The following is an 18,916-nucleotide window of genomic DNA, read 5'->3' on the forward strand; positions in this document are numbered from 1 at the left end:
GCATCAGGCATCTGGAACATAATTTCTGGCTTCTCGTTGGTCAACGTGGCGAGACCCTCCGGACCTGCTTCCGGGGCGGTGCACAAGTGCTGACGGGTGTCGTAGGCGTTCAGGGTTATGAACGCCATGCGGCCATTCGATGCTAGGGTTTGCTGACACATGTAGGTCTTGGTTTGGAATCATTCGATGCCGTTTGAGGTTGAGGGTTAGACAGCTCGACAAATTAGGTCGGTTCGGCTTTTTCGTCCTGTCAAATAACAATAATGTCCGGAAGTCTTCGACTCAGTTACTAACTCCGAGCAGGCTGCCTCTTAGATACTTAGTTTCCCGCTCACACCCGGGAATGAGAGCACGACCAGCCTAGGTCCATCCTTATCGGTAACTTCACCCCAGTCAACTAAAATCCTAAAGCTGGACTCAACCACAACAAACCAACAGGACAAGAAAAATCCAAAAAAGAACATCTACTCGGATACCGGGAGTCGAACCCGGGGCTGTTGAGAAAGCAGTCACTTCTGAGAAGTGAGAGTCAACGATGTTACCGCTACACCATACCCGATTCAATCGTGTGTGGTTTCCGATTGGTTGACGAAAATCAGAGTTTTTCGACTTTATTAACCTGCTCCACTCTCCACCTTTTTCCTCTCTCAACAAGTCCTACCGAGAGCAATGGCGTCCGGTGAATTAAAGAAAATAAAAATCCGGGTTCATGACGGTAGTTGATTACTCGATCTTCATTGAGAACTAGATCTTATTAGACAACTCCTTCACATTGGAGAGGCCTGAGGACACGGCTTCGCAGCAACTGAGTCCAACAACTTGCAGCTTGACGTCTCGCAGCAGACGGACCATGCATCCGGTCCGACAGGAGATGTAGTGTCGGTACTTTAGCCAATGCTTGCTAGTAAATGCTTTCACTTCAGATCGCTGTCGAGTTAAGAACCTGCCTAGTCTGCCCGGACAGTAACAAAAACAACGAGAACAAGCAAGAACAACCGCGATACGACATAATAATGCTTGATCGCGCATCTGCAAGGGGTTAACTCGGGAATTAGCTCTAACCCTAATGTCAACTGTGAGTTTACCAGTGTTGTGGCGACCTTTTGATATTGATGGGGCCTCCTTTTTAGTATTATAGTTGATAGTTCCTCATCTGTCTTGTCCTCGGCCAACCTATCATGTAATTAATCCATCACGACAGGTGCCATAGTGCCGTGCAGTAAGTAGGTCAACGGCACCGTTCGATGGCTGGTTGTCTTAATTATAGCAGTTAGGCGGGGGAGGGTCAGCGGCTCAATGGATACCATGATGCTAATGCCAATGGTGCGCAATGGGGGCGTAATGCGGCTGACGACAGTATGTATTACAAACCTTCGCTTCACACCTACTGTAGTACGCCGTGGGCTGGATGGGGGTGGCACAGTCGAGGGGGTATTTTACCAGTTCTCCCATCCCCCCTGTCGACCTCCTTTTTCAACAGCTCCCTTCAACCTAACCCAGCCGTCACAACAGAAATCGCCTCTCATTCATCGACAATATTAGCCCACAGAACACTCCGGCCATGAAACTCCTCACCCTCGCCATTCTCTTCTCGGCCATCGCTGGCGTTCTGGCCGACCAGCCTGAGTTCAATTGCGGCTACACACTTGTCAATGGCGGGTGTAAGCACCTCCCTTACCAGAAGCCCCATGCCTAGCTCATGTCGTTAATTAACCCCCCCCCCCCCAGGGCGCCCACCCGAACACGAAACGGAACGGACACCGTCTAGCGGGAGCTCGCCCTCTCCCGTCACGAACGTGTCGGGTGTGAGAACGAAAGGGGGAGAGAGAGGGTGGGAGAGGGGGGTAAACGTATGCACACTAGCTGCTGCGAGTAGAGAGTCAAGCATTTTCCCATTAGATAATTGGACAGCTCTTTCACATTGAAGACACTTGAGGACGTGATTTGGCGGCAGTTGAGTCTGAACCAATTATTTGAGCCAAGTCTCACTTTTGGGCGGCTGTCGAGCCGAGTGGTCTGCCCGAGCAATGGCAACCACAGAACGACTTGTTAATTCTTGATCCTGAACTTGCAAGGGGCTAACTCGGAAATCAGCTCTTGACGCAATGTGCACTTGATTTTGCGAGTTTCGTCACGACTTTTCGGTCTTGTTTTGGCCTGTAATTAATTAGCGCCGCGAAATGGAGCGGGAGTTGCCAACTTTGGATGGCGGTACTCAGAGTTGTCTTAAGCGGGAGTTGGCGTCAGCAGTTTGCTGAAGCGTGAGTGGGTAAACATTTTCAACCGCGTCGGTAAAGTGGCAATTACTCGGTATCAACCTACTCATATCCGCCTTGGCCAAACAAATTTCTCCACAGGAGACGGGTAACACCGAGTTGCATCTTCGTTCCGATGTTATGCATCGCCCGACACTGCCTCTCGATGCCAAGCTGCGATACTTCTATAATGTTCAGCATCCCAAGACCCGCCGCCGGTAAACATCCATGAGTTGTGTATAAAAACCAGTTCTATCCCACCGTGACCCCGTCCAGCTTCCTTTCTTCGCAGCTCACATCAACACAACACAACCCAACCGCCACATAACAATCACCTCACGTTCTTCATCAACAAGACTACCATCCCACTCCCTACAACACCCCAACAATGAAGACCTTCACCCTCGCCATCCTCCTCTCAGCCGCCGCCACCGTCCTAGCCGACGACCCCCTCCTCGCATGCGGCTACGCACTCGTCAACGATGGCTGTAAGCACCTCCCTCCCTCTAACCTCAACCCCATGTTGCTAAGCCCCCACTAACAATTCAAAGGGTACAACCAGCGAGACCTCGCCCTCGCAGCCTGCGGACGCGAAGATACCTGTTCCGGCAAGGAATGGAACACCATCTTTGAAATTATTCCCATGTCTTCGGGCCCGGCGTCGTGGTATGAGATGAAGTCGAGGGGGGTGTTTTGTGATAAGGGGTGCTGGGGGGATATTGAGAGGTGGGAGGCGCAGTGCCATTGAGGACATTGGATCACCGTTGAAGAATGCGTGCGCCGTGCGCAAGGGGGTTGAGTCGAAAGGGGTCGGATATGGAAAAGAAAAAAAAAAAAGGGGGGGGGGGGAGGAGATGATGGGATGTTGGCTGGTTGTAGAGGTTGATGTTGCTTAGTTCCGTCTTGCTTGTCTTTTAGAACATTGAGTTCATTAACCACCGATTTCCCTTCACTCCTGTCCAACCAAGGTTGCGCAGCACATTGACGTCGTGGGACCCTTCTAGTCCCTATGAGAAGAAAGCCCGACTGTACCTGAGGTTGCACGACTGAGTCCCACCATGGAGAGCCAGGCATATTATATTTCCCGCCCACAGGGTCTTGATGCAGTGGTCAACTCGAGCCAACTTGGCCAGCGTAGAAACTCTAATCATTACGTCTTGCATCCGTGTCATATGGTATCTCATAAAAAGCAATCAACAGACAACCCCCTTTTTCCCAACCTTCAACTCCAGCCGGCGATGCATGCATGCAAACAGATACAAGACCAAAATCTAGTTGAAACCCCCCCCACAAAACAACCCTATAAGTTGATCTCAAACTTCTTCACCAACCGGGCCCCGAAAAAGTAAAACAGCAACGGGATAGGAATGAGCGCAACAGCGATGAACGCAAGAAGCGAGTTGCCCCAGCCCATGTCGAGCGCGCCGTACATGCTGACAGCGCAGAGCGGGAGTAGGGCGCCGGCGAGCGAACGGAGAACGGCCAAGGCGGCGGTGACGGACGCGGCAGCACGCGGGTAGACGTCGAGAAGATAGTTTTGGATGCACATCTGTGGTGGTATGTTAGTGTCTGACTTGCAAGACTAAGACAGGAACGTTTTCAGAAAAAAAAAAAAAACTCACCATAATACCCATGAGGCCAAAAGCAAAGATGACCACTCCAACCATGGGCACAATCCAGTGGATGTGGTACTGGATGGTCCAGCCGTAGATGAATAGGCCAGCGGGGATGGCGATGCCGGCGGGGAGCGTGAATGCGGGTGTAAGCCGGATCTCAGCACGGTGTTCGGCGCCCGAGTCGAGGTTGTTCTTGACGCGACGGTCGGAAAGGGCGCCGAAAACGACGATGCCGATGGCCATGCCGATGGCGGAGGGGATGAAGACGAGGCCACTGTCTTTGGTTAGCGTTTTTCGTTCAATGGGATAATTGGGTTAAGCGTACCTCTGGCCCTCGTCGAAGCCGTAGTAGCGGGGGAAGACGAGACTGAACGTCGAGAAAAGGAGGTACAACGTGCCGTCTGTGTCATGTTAGCGGTTTGAGCCCAACAACACGTACCAACTCCTGAAGGCAGGTAAGCACTCACAAGTAATGGCCACGTAGAGCGAGGTGCAGGTGACGATAGGCGCAAGGAACAGCAGTTTCAGCGGGCGGACAATAGCCAGCTTGACCTTCTCCGCCGGCGATGCACCCGCGCTCTCCAGCTCACTGCGCAGGTTCGGGTTCCCCGTCTCCTTTCGTAGCCGCCGGGTCTTCCTCTCAAGAATGACCGGGGCATACGACTCCTGGAGAGTGAAGAACGTAAACACGGCGATGATACCCGCAAGAATAGCCAGAAGCCAGTACACCCAGCGCCAGCCCACTGCACGGATCAGATAGCCACCGGCCACGGGACCGATACAAGGGCCCAGCAGCGGACCAAGGGCCCAAGCAGCCATGGCGCGGCCGCGCATCTCGACGGGCATCATGTCGGCGATGCTACCGCTGCCGATGGTGATGGGGACGGAGCCGGCGACACCCATGAGGAAGCGGAAGGCCATCATCATACCGATGCTGTTGCTGAGGGCGGTGCAGATGCTGAAGATGGTGAAGAAAACATTGCCGATGTTGTAGAGGGGTGAGCGGCCATGGATCTCGCTCATGGGCGCAACGATGAGTGGTCCGAAGGCGAAGCCGAGGATGTAGATGGACAAGATAAACGTGGCGGTTACGGAGGAGGTCTCGTGGAACTCGGCAAGGATGCGGGGGATGCCGGGGGCAAACATGGACGAGCCGAGGGGGCTGTTGTTAGGTGTTAGTCGTTTGCAAGCTCACTCGTTGATCAAGAATTTGGGGGCGTACGTGATAAACGTCAGGATAGAAAGCACAGCAATGTTACCCCATTTTTTGCGCATCGTCCAGTTCTTCGGGTTTGTTGGGTCATCGGGGCCGTCCCAGCTGACGATGTTGGGGTCTTCAACCGTCTTTTCATCCTTCTCATCGGGCACGAGAGTCGGGGCTTCCAGGTCCGAGTTGAGCTCAAGGACGCCCTTCTCGAGATCGGTGTCGGAGGCCTTGGCCGGGTCGGCACGGCCCGACGGAGGCGCTGCTAGGTCGGCCATGGCGCAAGGCTTTCTCGTTTTCCGTCGTCACAGTCGTGGTGGTGCTGCTAGTTGACCGAGTAACAAGGCGATCCAGGCGGGGCGTGGTGTTTGTTTTATATAAGATCTCGGATATATCACATGAAACAAGACATGTCATGTACCAGCGGCCATCGGGTTGTATTTGTACATTTGTTGGCCCCCAGAAACGGGTGCACACCCTCATGGACTAACGGACAACCAACACCCCGAGGGCCCGGGTACGGGAAGGCTCCGCGGTTATCTCCCTCGCCCGCATTTTCGGTCTTGGCAAAGACCGAAAGCGAGGAAGCGAGGAAGCTTCGATTTTAGATTTTAGCACAAGCTCTGGCGTGGCCGAGACAATGTGGGTTCGCTCCCCAACGGCGCCACCCGGGCCAAGCACAATCAATGCCAGGTACCAGTAGCACCCGTTCACCAGTTGATCACATAAATCTAGCGTACTTCAACAAACATTGTTACGATTTTGGTCAAAGGCAAAACCTGTGTGTCTGGGATTTTCAAATCTTGCCAAGCAAGAAGCAGCTGAGAAAACGCGAGCAGTTCATAGGTGGCCTGAAATGCGAGAAGATCGCATTTGGGGAGTCCTCCGCTTGTGTCACCGACAGCGGTCGGGCAATCGGCGCCGAAGCTGGGGTCAGAGGCTCCGGATTGCACAATTTGCACAAAACCTGCATAATTCTCCACGGCTGCACTTGCTTCCGTGGATGAACTTGTGCACACTGCTCCACAGTCGGACATTTGAGAGGAGCTCCGGGGGTTGAGGGTGGGGCACCCTTCACGAAAGCTTTGATCCAACAGCCAATAGCTGGTCGATGTCGGATGCCAGAAGTGCTCCGCAGCCCACCAAAATCCCAAGTCGGCGGAAGGCGCGAAGTAGTGCCGTTTTCGGCCCAATCCCGTGTGTAAACTCGTAGTCGTTCCTCGCTTTCGGTTTCCTTTGGCGAAAAATGTTCTTTACAAGACGGGATCCTCCGTTGCGGCTTCAAAGCACTGGCCGATAAATGCGCCTCTCTTGCTAACCACTCTCGCTGTGGCCAAAAAAAGCGACACACTAAAACATGTAGCTCAAGTCTGTCTTTTTTCACTTCGTGGATTTATTCTTTTTTGTTTTCTTTCCGTTTTTTTTTTGGTTTATTTTTTTTTTTTGGTCTTTTTTCACTTTTCAAGCAAAGTAAGTTATCCAGGGGCTTGGTGTGCCGCTCTTTTTGGCCATAGCGAGCCACTTCACTTTTCTGCGGCCGCCTTCCCTCGGGCATTGGCGGGAGTTATTCGTACATAGGCAGCAAGGGCCATGTGCGGACCTCTTGCAAGACATTGATTGACCAACATCTCTCGAGCAAACAATTTGAGCCCGGCAACACCCACGACTTATAAACTAAACAGCGACACATTTCGGTCTACTTCACCACTTCTAAATGTCGGTAGGCATCCATGCACAACTGGTTGCACATTCAACAATGCCTTCTGATCTGTCGCCTTCAAATCATATCACCAACGCCAAGCCGTCCTGAAACCAGAAGAATAGGAGGAACAAGCCGATAACAAAGCCATGCCTGTGCATCGCAGAGTGTATCTCCACCCGACCACAACCCGCTGGCCCATCCCTCTGCACCTCTCCTTAACACTCCCCTGGGCCTGGCCCTGCGCTCAAACAACCCCCAACTAACCCTCAACCTCCCCTCCTCCTCACCCTCCCAGGCTTCTTCACCACCATCGCCGAACTCATCAACCCCGCCAAAGGCGGCTTCCCCAAACTCGCCTCATCCGGCGCCGGCACTCCACACCGCACCCCCAAACTCCGCCACCGTCCGCCCACCGCCCTCTCCTCCTGAATAAACACCGCCGTGTTAACATACACCCTACACCGCGGCTCGGCAAACAATCGCGCTTCGCACCCGGCTTCTTTACTCGCTGTGAATACCCCACAGCCCGCGCCGCCTCCGCCGGAGGAAGAAGAAGTACCAGAGAGGTCGTAGCAGGTCTCTGCCTGTGGCGCCGTCGCTTCCCCCTGCCCTCCTCCATCCGGACTGCTACCACCGGTAGTCAGGGAACCAAGCGCAAGATGCAAAATAACATGCCCGCGACAGGCCGATGGCCCGGGGACGCCAGAGAAAAGGGTCGCCGTTATAGGGATATGCGGGCCGAGGGTCGTGTTGCCTGTCGGGTCGCCGTTGATGGTTACTTGGCCGGGGGTGTCTTCTGTGATGTCGACGCCGGCGGGAAGGGACTCGGCGGCGTGGGTTAGGGGGGTTAGGGAGGTGAGGGTAACTAGAAAGAGGAGGAAGAGGGGAAGAGGTAGGCGGTAGTGTGGGAGCATGGTTGGTGATGTGATGTTGCTGCTCACGCCTTGCTGGCGCTGGGAGTTGTCGCTTTCGGCCTGGTCGGATGACCGCGTTGTGTCGCGTCGGAAAATACGATTGACGCAGGATTATCCAGGTAAGTAAGTAATTGCTGCATGAGCTCGTAAAAGAAACCGGTGACGGTTGGCCCGTCTTGCGATGTTGTTGAGCGGACGGGTTCTGGCGTGTGTCCCGTGCCAAGGACTCCCCGGTTTCATCACAACGCAACACCATGCTTCAGATCAGACCACACGCCTTGGCGCGGTTTCGTCCCAGATCCCCAGATCAGGTACCGTGCGCATCTTGTCTTTGTTTGCTGGGTGATATTCGGTCTTTTGCGGACGGATCGGATTGGGAAAAGGCAACGCTATTTGGCGTTGTTTTGAACGCTGCGGACTTGGAGGCTCACAGTAGCAATATCTCGGGCGTCAGTATACTATTAGCAGTCATCAGCCGGATGCTACTCTCTAGTCGTTAAATTGGAACAGACACTCAAAGATTGCCCGGTTTGAACTCCAAAATGTAACTCGGAAATGTCCCCGTCCGTGAGGGTATTATCTGTTATGATCTAAAGCACCTCCCATCCGTTCCTGTCCTGTCTGTCTATGGAACCTAAAGTTTATCCATCCAAACTCCTTTCCGATGCTATCAACGCCTCCCATTAACCCTAGTCGGCGCCCAATCCCCCAACCACCCCCTCGCCTTCCCCAAATCCCCCCCCTCCGCCTCCAACGCAGCAACACACCACTCCAGCTCCCACACCCCCTCCGCAGCCAACATCTCCGCCGTCTTCTTCCTCCGCTGCGACCCCTCATCCACACAAAACTGCATCGCCTTCCCATGGTCCCCAATCTCCCCCAACAACGGCTTGACAAGGGGCAACGCAGCCGCCGCGCTACTGCCCCATTTCTTCAACCCTTGGTTCGCCCGCCCCGTCTTGCACCATTCGTTGACGCACCACTTCTTGCCACAACCGGACATGAGCTGGGTGAGATACCGGCGCTCGATACGTCGCCGGAGCGCTTTCCCCTCCGGATCGTGCATGTTAACGTACAATGGTGAGAAGCACAGGCTGCACAGGCCAAGATCGTTCCCGGGCCCCTGGCCCATACGTGTACCGCCGTTGACCTGGCCGCGCGGGCCGATGCCATGCAGTGTGCGTCCGCAGAGGGAATCGCGGCAGATTTCTGGCGGGTGGCGGGTTGCTTTGTCGAGTTCGTGGTTGGCGGTGTGTGCTCCCATGTCACGGAGCCGGATGATGGCGCCGCAGAGATGGCAGTCGGTTGTGCGTGCGCCGTCGGCGCGTTCGTGGGCGGTTAGGCCGGAGATGGCGGTCTCGGCTTCGGAGGAGGGGTCTAATGGGTCGCCTTCTTGGGGGACTTCCAGGTGACAGAACTGGCAGAGGATGAGTTTGCCCGGGCAGATAGTTGTTCTGTGGCGGGCGAGTTCGGGGAGCGAGGGGAATGTAAAGGGTGTTGATGGCCCACAAGATGGGCAGGTGTGCTGTGTGTGTTGGACGTAGTCGTGCTTCGCTCGGCTTTCGGGGTCGGAGCCGTAAGCGTTTGGGTGTGTGTCGCAATGCCAGTGGTTCTCCCACTCCTGAGACCGCTTTTGGAACACGTTCTGGCATCGTGGGCAGACGATGTTGTTGCGCAGACAGAAGTTTTCGTGAAGCATCATAGTTCGCTTCGGGATGACCTGGAGGCAGTTTTTGCACTGCTCTTCATCTGGTGATAGTGAAGGAGGCTTTTGGTTCACCGACACGGCGCTGGAGCTTTGGGTATCGGTCGCCCTAGCACGGAGCGTGTACCGCCATGGATTTCCCCCTGATACCTCATCCCCTGGGCCAGAAAAGCCGTGGATGGAGACCAGAATGCTATCCGCTCCTTCCAGCGCTGTATGTGTTGGTGAAATAACGATAACCTTCCTGCCATCTTTTGGAGAAGAAAAATCCCCAAAGACGTGTTCCTCAGCGCGCGGTACGGCTCGTTGCCGGTTGCTCCTGGGGCTCACGAACAAGTCCAATTTATCGCCATCCTCTCCAGATAACTCGATAGCGAGCGCACTAGACTTATCCCAGGACGGGAGCTCGTAGTCCACGTAGTCTTGTTGTAGAACTTGGCCGGTGACATCTTTCCAGATGTCTATCGTATGTCCCACTGAGCTTCCGGAGGTGGTTCCTGGGGCGCGTTGGGCCTTGGCGGCGATCTGCCTCAGTGTCTCCTTCGCCTGCTCCTCGTTCAGAGGTTCAATGTCAACCTCGAGGTCTGTGTCAACAACACATATTCCGTCTCCTTCTGGCTCGAACTTGTCTGCCAAGAACCTGAATTCTTCCCCTTTCGCTCCCTTTATTGACAGCATGGAATCCTTCGTGAGGGTAGTGAAACTACCGCGGAGCTGCCTCTCGAGTAAAGCCTTCCAGTCATCTGGGTTATACCCAGCTTCCAAAGGCCGTAACCGTACATAAGTGCCCTTTGGGAGTTGGTTTGCCCTGATGATAATCTGGATCCCACGGTCTTCCGTTGGCGGGGTGGTGCTCTCGTCAATAGTGAGGTCCACAACCCCATCCTCGGCAAGTGTAACATTCGGTATGTCCGTCTCTTGTATCCCTAGCGCCGCAAGAAGGTGTGAGCTCAGCGCGACCTCCCCTTCGTTCGATGAAAACTCGCGGATCCCAGCATACACGGCGTTTCCGTTTGTCTGGTTGACAAGCTGGAACATCAACGGGTGAGGTAACTGTTGGTAGTTCTCTCGATAAAGGGAGCGTTCCCGCCGAGCTTCTGCCACAGAGTAAGGGTTGTATGGGTCGAACGCGGTAAATGTATGGGATGTCGAGGGCCCCGTCGTCGTGGAAGCAGCAAGGAGCTGCTCGAGGGCGGACTGCGGTAAAAGAATCTTGTCCCCGCCCAGATCCTTAACGGCGACGCGCGATGGGTGTGCCACACGCAGCGATGCGGACCATTTGAGCTGCGCTAATTCGCCGTCCATCCCGGCAGGTTCGCTTCGGTCGGTCTCTTGAATTCGTGGTTGTGGTTGATAGAATGCGGATTATTGACGTCAGAGCTTGTCGGGAATTTCGCGAGGGAGGGGCTAGGAGCGAGTGGGCGAAAAACTGAAGAATTAAAGCGCGTAAAGTAAAAATGTTCGGAATAGAAATAAACAAAGTGGAAGACTTATCCCCAATTCCTCGATTAGTGATGAAATAATTACTCCCGAGAAGCTGCCACAACCGCGACATGAGCCGTTGCCTGCGATTAGATCAGCATCGGGCCGCTTCCTGCACCTTCCACAATGTCCCTCGGTGCAGTTGGCCCGACCCCCCACCAAGGCCCCGAACCTCCGGTGTTCGGCAGGTGGGGCGCTCCGAGCAAGACCTTGACTTCGCTTCTGGCCTGCGCTGCATCCCAGGGTTTCGGAGCTAATACACTCTAAAGTCACTCCCGGCTTTACGCAGGAAAGGTTTGCGTTCTTTTCGAAGCTTTTGAAAGTATAGGATGCTTTCAGCCTACCCCGCCCTTCCATCCTTGAGATTTTCCCAACGGCCAACCAGGACCAACACCGGTATTCTTCTTGTGATGGTTCGAATATCCATTGTGTAATCAGGAATTCCCATCGGTCGCAGCCCGAATGCACAACCCCACCTCGACCCCCGCGGTCACATCAGGGTTGCAACCACCATTCCCTGCTTACAAGCCCGCCACCGGGAGTCGATAAGATAACCTCGCGCAAGCTCTCTCGTCAGCTGGTCCGCAGCGGTTGTCCGTTAGCTGCCCGCTTGTGCACCGCGACACGTGTATGGCGGAAAGCGAGTTCTTTTAGGTTGCGCCGCAACTTGGAACGACATAAGCCAAGCATTTTTCGTTGCCCAACGAGACGGGCAAAGCATCAGACCCCAGACCCCGCTTGCCTTCCTTCCCGCCACACACACCAAAAGTTAGTACGTTGTATGCGCCCACGTCGCGCTGCAGAGGGTGCAAACGCCAATGGCGAAACCACCAAGACAGGGGGTTCAGCGCGGGGGGCCGTCCCGTCTTTGATCCAACGCTAAGAACAATGGCCGGTTAAACAACGCTCTGCTGTCCTTCCTTCGCCGTGTCTACACTACACTAGTGTACACTAAACGCAAAGCCAAGCCTCCTTCAATGAGCAAGAGGCCACTTGTCTTTGACTGACACAGGGCTAATCGTAGCAGATCTGTTGATACCAAGATCTTGGGCGCAATCTCTGGCTGATCGAAGTCTCGGCCAAGTAAAGTGCCAAGCCTCAGCCAAACGCCCGGATTGCGCGCTCAAGCTTTTGGGCTTTCCCCAATCTGCAACAACAAGAAAGACCCCGGTCCGCCGATCACGCCGGCCGGTCCTCCCGGTTCGCTTGGCACATATCCCACCGAAACGCCGCCCTGTCAAACAAACGATTGGAGACCCGCGTTTCCGGTTGTGGTCCCACCCCGTCAGACATCCTTCAAGCGTATAATTCATCTGCTTCGCTGCCCCCTTGTGCCCGACCTCCGAACACCCTCTCGATTCCTCAGAACCACCCTTACCTACCCAAGTTTCCCGACCTAAAGACCACCCACCGTGCAGGATACACCAGCCCGGACCCCTCTTCAAAAACGGTGCGCAATACGATGACCCAGACCTGGGAGGAGTCTCGGAACGATCTGTGTGACGAAACCCAACACCCCGCTCTTCTCCAGTTGCTTGCCAACTCCCTCGTGCTGTCCCAGACAGCACCGTATCTCTCCTGCTACGATGTCCTGAACCTCGCCGCCACGGCGCGGGCCTTCCGCTTTCTCGTCTACCACACCCCCAACGTTTTCCGACGGCTGGTGCTGAGCAACGTGAAGACAGCCAAGTTTGAGATCGATGCCATCGATCGAGGCGGAGAAACTTGGCGCAATGTTCAGCTGGACGAAAATCTGACTGAAGAAGAGTGAGATTTATGGTTCCCCCGCTCTCTCAGTCTCTCCCCTCCACGCTGGTCTTGTCTAACACCAGCCCTCCCCCCGCTTTACTAGCTTCTACTCCGGACCCCTCCGTGGCATATTTTCCACCCTCCGCCGCACCGACATCCTGCGGGATGTGCAAGTCCTCTCTCTCGACGGCCTGTCCGTCACAGCTGAGCTGGTCCACGACATCCTCATCGACCCTTCCTTCTCTGTCCGGATCTTGTCCATCCGCGGCGTCAGGAACATGAACGAGAAGACGCTCCGCAGCGCCCTGCAATACGCATGCCGCGACTCCCGGCCCGAGGGGATGCCCCGCCTCAAAGCCCTCTACGTGTTTGGTCCTGTCGACAAGGCGCCGCCAGCGGCACCAGCCCCGCCCCAGGGAAGCCGCAGCCCTTCCCCATCGAGTCCAGGCGCAGTCGGCGCGGCTTGGAACAGCCAAAGCCCGAAGTTGCTACCGGCCGCCCCTGTCCAGAAGCCGGTTGAAGAACCGGAACCCTGGTACGTCCGCCGCGGCGAGCAGTTCGCAGGCCGGATCAGTCCCGAATGGGCATCCACACTCGTCGCCTGTGCCGGGGTCATCTCCTTCGACTCCGTCCTATGTACCGGACCCAGACACTTCAACTCTTGCGCCTGGGGCACCGTCAACATCGAAGCTCTCGACGCCGCCTCTTCCTCCGCCGTATCCCCCAGCGCAGCCAACTTCAGCGTAGCCACGCACAGTCTCGGCGGGTGCACCTCATGCGGCGCAGCTCCCGAAGGGTGGACCGTCTGGGGCGAAGAGGTCTACGCCAGCAAGCGGGACGCCGACGGCAGGCGGACGAGCGAAAGCTGCATGGCTGATCTTGCGCGGTTCCCACTGCTGGCGCCGCCGCCGATGCATTCGGCGAGTTTGCGGGTTGCTATGTGTCCGGCTGGGCAGACGGTGAGGTCGCGGTTGCCGTTTGTGCAGGTTGGGAAGCAGAAGGTGGCGAGGTTTATACCGCGGTGCTTTGATTGTATTCGGGACCGGTACTGTGTGGGGTGCCATAAGTGGTGGTGTGAGTCGTGTTATCTTGGGCCGAGGGCTGTGTCGCCTGCTGGACACGCAGGATCAGGCCCTGATTCGGTAAGCCAATTTCCGTCCTGTATTAGTCCTACAACGGTGAGGGACCGTGCAAGGTTCGTGAGCCAGCCAGGAGTTTGCACGGGAAAATGCCGGCCTCTCCTACAAACCTGAGAGTCACAGGGCGCCATCAGAAAGAGGGTCCAACCGGGACCTAGGTTCCGTCGACGGCGTCCGGCCTCAGTACAGATACGCCGAGCCGAGCGAGCCCTAGCGCCGGCAGTTCCGTATATGACCGAAGTCATCCAAAAGGTCCATGATCCCTTGGGCTTGTGCTCTGGCTGTTGACGCCGTCCGGAGTATCCGGAAGCCCTCGCAGTTTCATTTATGACGTCACCCGAATCCAGATACTAATCATTACTATCACTAGGCTCATGTCTCAAAGAGCTGCTGGGAATGCGGTATGAATGTGAGAAACCCCCCGCAAACCCCCCCACATACTATATCCCGATGTCACAATCTAACATACTCCTCACTACCCAGTGCAAGGATTGCATCGACGGCACCCAGCGGGTATGCAAGAGATGCGGAGGCGGTTACTGCCTCATTCATAACGAAGGCTCCAACCTGGTTGCGGTACGTTTATTCCCCCCCTAGACGTGAGAGATGCTGTGTAGCTAACTTGGAACATGATGGGTAGTGCGACTGTAAGCTTCGACCGACCTGACTCGACCGTAAAACTTTGTTTAATAAGGGGAGATTGCTAACCTTTGTGTTGATAGGGTGTGCGGGACGAAGCCGACGGTATATTCGGGACTTCTACTGATGAAGGCACCTACCTACCCGCCATATGGGTTCAAGCGCCCCTGGCTGTCGCTTGTCCCCCTCGTAACTGGGGAATATCAGCCGCTCCCCGGGACTCCCTCCCATTGAGACCCTCCAAATTCAACATCCACTCTCCTCTCCCCATCACCTAGCAACTACACTTTCAATTTCCCTCTCCTCTCACAACTTTCCTCAACTTTAATCTTCGCCGTCTTCCTTATTTCTATCTATTTTTATTTACTTTTTTTACTCCGTGCGGCTTTCCACTCCCATATTATTCCGCCGCGATTTTCTTTGGCGAGCGTGTTTTAGCGTTTTTGGAAGCTTTAGTTTATGATTGACGATACCCTATTCATTTTAATTGAATTCATTTCTCAACTCAGTGTCGCGCTTCCAGTGACGTTGATCGTTACCCACGCCTAACCGCTTAAAGATACTTAACTGGTTGACTTGCGGGTTTGTTGTGGGTGTCGATACACCCCACCCGCGACACCTGTACCATAGTTGCAAACACAAGACGGAGTTAATCAAGGAAAAAGGATTAATATGTGGCAAGCCGACGAATCATCCAATGACACTTACAACATGACATCCAAGTCGCTGTTTACGTTCCTGTTGGTTAAAGTAATTCAGGGTTGTGGATGCGAGTACGGTGTTGTGAATCATGTGTGTATGCTCACAGATCTAAGTTTGAACCCCTAACCCTCTAGTAGGTGATCAAGTCAGTAACCCGCTGCCTTCAGAATGGAGTGGCGATTTCCGATCAACAACAAGCCCACTAGCAAACGACCCAAGACAAAGCAATTAAATAAAAAAACCATCCGTCCCACAATACCCGCCCGTTGTCCCCCTCCCGGCTGATTTATTAGCTCGGCTGGCTAGTTCGGTGATACACCCTCCGTTTCCGAAAAATGCCAAAACAAATCACCTTCATTCCTTCCGCAACCTAAGACGGGACCGAACAATTTATGGGTGGTGGTCCAATCAGCACAACACACCATAGATTTCTTGTAATTGTCCGTAGCTTCATCCAAGTCATAAGATTCTTGTGTCCAACACAATAGTCGCCCAGCTTTGAACCAACTCCTGTAACCACAATAGTGGGCTAATGGTTGCTGAGCGAAGAGAACAAAACGCTTTACTGCTCCCACCAAATGGCACACACTCACCGTCCCCTCCACGAGCCCACTGCCTCTCTTACATCAAGCGCTTTCAAAGCCACACCACAAGTGTAGCTACTCACAACGACCAAGAAACCTCCTGCACCCCATCCCACTCCTGCGACGCGCACAGCCCCGGGATCTGGTACTGCTTGGCACCGTCAACGTTGACCCGCGCCCCAGAGATGAGATCGGCCCAGGCATTATCGAACCAGACGTCGGTGAAGGTTGGGAACCCGGCCAGTGTGGTGCCGAAGTAAGGGCGCTCGACGACCCAGTCGGCGTTGACGCGGGCGAGGGTGGGGCCGCTGTTGATAGTAATGGTGTAGGTGTGGGCTTGGGCGAGGTTGGTGATTGTGCTGTGGGAATGTTAGACTGCTATCTGGGAGGAGCGAGAGCGAGCGGTGGGGAAGAGGTGTTTAAAGGAAGAAATAATTAAAAGGGGAACGAACATTTCGGCCGATGTGGCGGAGGAGGTTGCAATGGTGATCTCGAACCAATCATCGGGGGACACTGTGATAACATGGGTTTAGCAGTGAGATGTGAGTTGGGGGCGACCATGCGAACTCACCCGGCATAGAAGTGATGGTATAAGCGGCCGAGGGTACCCATTGCCACCAAACTTCGTTCCTACAAAAGAGTACGTGTTAGGGTTGTGAAATATCCCCAAGAGGATTTGGTAAGTAATCAACTTACTTGACGATTCCGGTCGAGTTATCAATCTACCAAGACATTGATTAGCATGTCGATGTCATCACCGTCATAACATACCCACTTCTACACGGGCCGCCTGATCAGAGAGCATTTCATACCTTACAAACCGTGCCGGCCTGCAACAACGCCGACGTCCACGAGTCTCCATCGATCCCAACCCAGTTCGCCGCCGCTTGCGGGAATGTTGTGCTCCCGCCCCGTAGCGAGCAGGTGGGATGTTGGAATTCACCATGGATCGTTTTCACCGGGTTGGTCTTCGAGAGGGTGTTGACAGATCCGCACCAATTGTTGCTAGTGGCCGTTGGGTTGGCTCTCTTAGCCATCCGAGGGGTCGGGTCGACTGCCTCTGGAGATGAAGGGGGGGCAGGTACGGGCCCATGATGTCCGATGTGGCTGCGGCCAAACTCGAAGGGCTCGAGCTTGATTTGGGATGGGGGAATGGGCTTGCCGTGCCGGGTTGCCTCGATAGTAAAGGTGAGCGTTCGGTTTGCTGTGTGGGTTGGGGAAGCCAGCACGGCGATGGCCGAACTGAGGAGTGTGATGAAAGCCCACTGCATGGTGATACCGAAGGAGAGAAATATGATGGGGGTTAGGTTCGATGAGTAGAAAGTAGCTGCGTGTAAGTCGTGGTGCGGTGAGACGGTATTTTCGACTTCCCCTCAATGGCCTGAGTGATGAACAATACCATAGACCGGCTCCAGGGTCGTTGGTCGGATCCCGTGGGTTTATCTACCCGTCGAGAAGGGAAGGCTGACCGGCAGAGTCCCTTCCCCCACCTTTCGGTCAATCCGGCCTCGTAGGCCTGCAATTGCTCAGAAGCGCCAGGTAGGCAGCGGGTAGGTTTGTCGGCGATAGCAGTGCTAAAGGACCTAGTCATCAAGGACTAGTCCGATACCTAAGATAGGTCCCACCAATGCGAGAGCCCCTAGGCGCGCCAGCCCGTGTGTAAAGCTACACACGCTTACCAGCGTGTGAGCCAACCGGATTTCGCTCTGCAAACTGTTTGCTTCTGCAACGAGTCTTCGGTCAAGCGGTTTGTCACATTCCACACTTCGAGGCGGGTCTGGTACTGGTTCCCTGCTTCGAGGTGCCCGATAAGAGCGGAAAACACTTCAGGGCTCCTCCCCGCCCACATGACACAAGAGCACTTGTGCCTCCAACTAAGGGTCTGGTGATGTGATACAGCACGTGTGCTCGGGGCGCAGACTGGGGCTGCTGCTGCCATTGAGTCAGTTCCGCCGGTCAACACAATAGTGTGGGCGTAGGTGTGTGGGTGAGTGTTATGCCCGGAAGCGAAGCGAAGGTGTGGTAAGAATGGCGGCTGCTGGAGCCTGGCACTTGCACTTGAATTTGCACCGCCATCCGTTGAAGACGAATACCACCGGAAGGGGGGTGGAAATGTTGTGCTGCAACACACGTATGTAGTCAATTCCTCGACGGTGGGTTTGTACCTACAATTGGCGTCTGGTTCTCTTACCCCAAGCTCCCCCTTTTTTTTTTTTTGGTTGCTTCCCTTCGTTGTGCCCAAATCACCCACCAGGGCCGGAAAGACCTTTGTTTTGAAGTAAGCTTCTGGAGAGTGCCGGGACTAGGCTCTTCCCCGGCAAAAAAGAAGCTCAAGGGCCCCTGGGTCCCCCGCAAAAAAACTCGGTACATGCAGCTTCCATTTCCCTTCTTTTGTGCTTCCTTCCACCTCGGTTGATGCGGGCACCAAGCTGCAAAGGGCTCCAGCGTTCCATTCCAAGGAAGGACCCGTGCCGTTCCCCGTCCCTGTCAGCCGGACCATCTGATGCACTTAATCACTGGCAATATGACAACACGGCGTTAGACCAAGGGAACCCGGTTGGTTTTTGATGCCAAGACGGCAGGTTTGTGTGCGAGTTTTGCCTCGTGCGCGTAGTGGATGCACTTGCACGGTAGGTAGCGTTCGCCGTACTATTCCTGTCGTAGGGAAGCGCACCACTGAGGCGAGCAGGCCGACGAGCCCGATGCAAGAAGGACCGACGGGGAGGGGGGATTCGGGGGCTGTCCCCGCGAGCCCGCACCCGGCAGGGGACTCATGACGCAGGCCGTCCCGCCCTGGGTGAGACGGCAGCAATCCATTCTTTCGCTAGGAGATCTTGAAGTTTTAAACTGCGATTTCCCCACTTGGGGCGTGGGGGATTGTGACCTTAACCAGGCGGAGGTGGTGTTCGGCGCCCCGGTGTCCCTTTTTAGCCGCTGCCTGGATCTTCGATGACACCATGGCCATCGCCGTTACCCAGGGCCGATCAACACTATCGAATATCGGATGGGCGCGGGCGGTGGCCACGTTCGGCCGCTCTGATGAATTATGGGCCGGTCAACCACGTGCCATCAGGTGTCTTTGACTCGACTCGGGCTGTAAGACAATGTTGAAGTGCAACGCAATGAAGCGGTGGCGTTCTTGGAGTGGCGGGGCTTTGGGTAGTAAAGATGCACCGGTAAGAGACCGTAAGACAAGACCTGAACAGGAAAACAGCCGAAGTTAGC

At 54.9% G+C, this 18,916-nt stretch overlaps 6 protein-coding genes and 1 non-coding gene across 7 annotated transcripts; 2 read left to right on the top strand and 5 right to left on the bottom strand.

The window, feature by feature from the left end:
* Nucleotides 1-467: 467 nt before the first annotated feature.
* On the bottom strand, nucleotides 468-559 carry C8A04DRAFT_t46. Its single transcript has one exon. It is a non-coding gene; the product is annotated as a tRNA-Glu (tRNA).
* Nucleotides 560-2,643: 2,084 nt separating this feature from the next.
* C8A04DRAFT_26642 (uncharacterized protein) lies at nucleotides 2,644-3,003 on the top strand (the record flags this gene model as incomplete). Its single annotated transcript, XM_062780003.1, has 2 exons — nucleotides 2,644-2,743; nucleotides 2,807-3,003. 2 exons carry the CDS (start codon nucleotides 2,644-2,646, stop codon nucleotides 3,001-3,003), a joined length of 297 nt encoding a protein of 98 aa, XP_062639013.1.
* A 552-nt stretch (nucleotides 3,004-3,555) lies between these two features.
* Nucleotides 3,556-5,353, bottom strand: C8A04DRAFT_26643 (general substrate transporter; the record flags this gene model as incomplete). The annotated part of the gene is made up of 5 exons (XM_062780004.1): nucleotides 3,556-3,804; nucleotides 3,878-4,145; nucleotides 4,197-4,272; nucleotides 4,339-5,033; nucleotides 5,094-5,353. 5 exons carry the CDS (start codon nucleotides 5,351-5,353, stop codon nucleotides 3,556-3,558), a joined length of 1,548 nt encoding a protein of 515 aa, XP_062639014.1.
* Nucleotides 5,354-7,043: 1,690 nt separating this feature from the next.
* On the bottom strand, nucleotides 7,044-7,691 carry C8A04DRAFT_10471 (uncharacterized protein; the record flags this gene model as incomplete). The annotated part of the gene is made up of 1 exon (XM_062776593.1): nucleotides 7,044-7,691. The coding sequence occupies one exon, from the start codon at nucleotides 7,689-7,691 to the stop codon at nucleotides 7,044-7,046; it is 648 nt and encodes a 215-aa protein (XP_062639015.1).
* Nucleotides 7,692-8,361: 670 nt separating this feature from the next.
* C8A04DRAFT_10452 (ubiquitin fusion degradation protein UFD1-domain-containing protein) lies at nucleotides 8,362-10,701 on the bottom strand (the record flags this gene model as incomplete). The annotated part of the gene is made up of 1 exon (XM_062776585.1): nucleotides 8,362-10,701. The coding sequence occupies one exon, from the start codon at nucleotides 10,699-10,701 to the stop codon at nucleotides 8,362-8,364; it is 2,340 nt and encodes a 779-aa protein (XP_062639016.1).
* A 1,639-nt stretch (nucleotides 10,702-12,340) lies between these two features.
* Nucleotides 12,341-14,363, top strand: C8A04DRAFT_10499 (uncharacterized protein; the record flags this gene model as incomplete). The annotated part of the gene is made up of 4 exons (XM_062776601.1): nucleotides 12,341-12,645; nucleotides 12,731-13,769; nucleotides 14,137-14,175; nucleotides 14,250-14,363. 4 exons carry the CDS (start codon nucleotides 12,341-12,343, stop codon nucleotides 14,361-14,363), a joined length of 1,497 nt encoding a protein of 498 aa, XP_062639017.1.
* Nucleotides 14,364-14,905: 542 nt separating this feature from the next.
* C8A04DRAFT_35677 (concanavalin A-like lectin/glucanase domain-containing protein) lies at nucleotides 14,906-16,962 on the bottom strand (the record flags this gene model as incomplete). The annotated part of the gene is made up of 6 exons (XM_062783254.1): nucleotides 14,906-14,950; nucleotides 15,798-16,050; nucleotides 16,144-16,204; nucleotides 16,263-16,321; nucleotides 16,388-16,413; nucleotides 16,504-16,962. The coding sequence occupies 6 exons, from the start codon at nucleotides 16,960-16,962 to the stop codon at nucleotides 14,906-14,908; spliced, it is 903 nt and encodes a 300-aa protein (XP_062639018.1).
* Nucleotides 16,963-18,916: the final 1,954 nt, after the last annotated feature.

This window comes from Dichotomopilus funicola, assembly GCF_033296635.1.
Source record: "Dichotomopilus funicola strain CBS 141.50 unplaced genomic scaffold C8A04scaffold_14, whole genome shotgun sequence".
NCBI lineage: Eukaryota > Fungi > Ascomycota > Sordariomycetes > Sordariales > Chaetomiaceae > Dichotomopilus > Dichotomopilus funicola.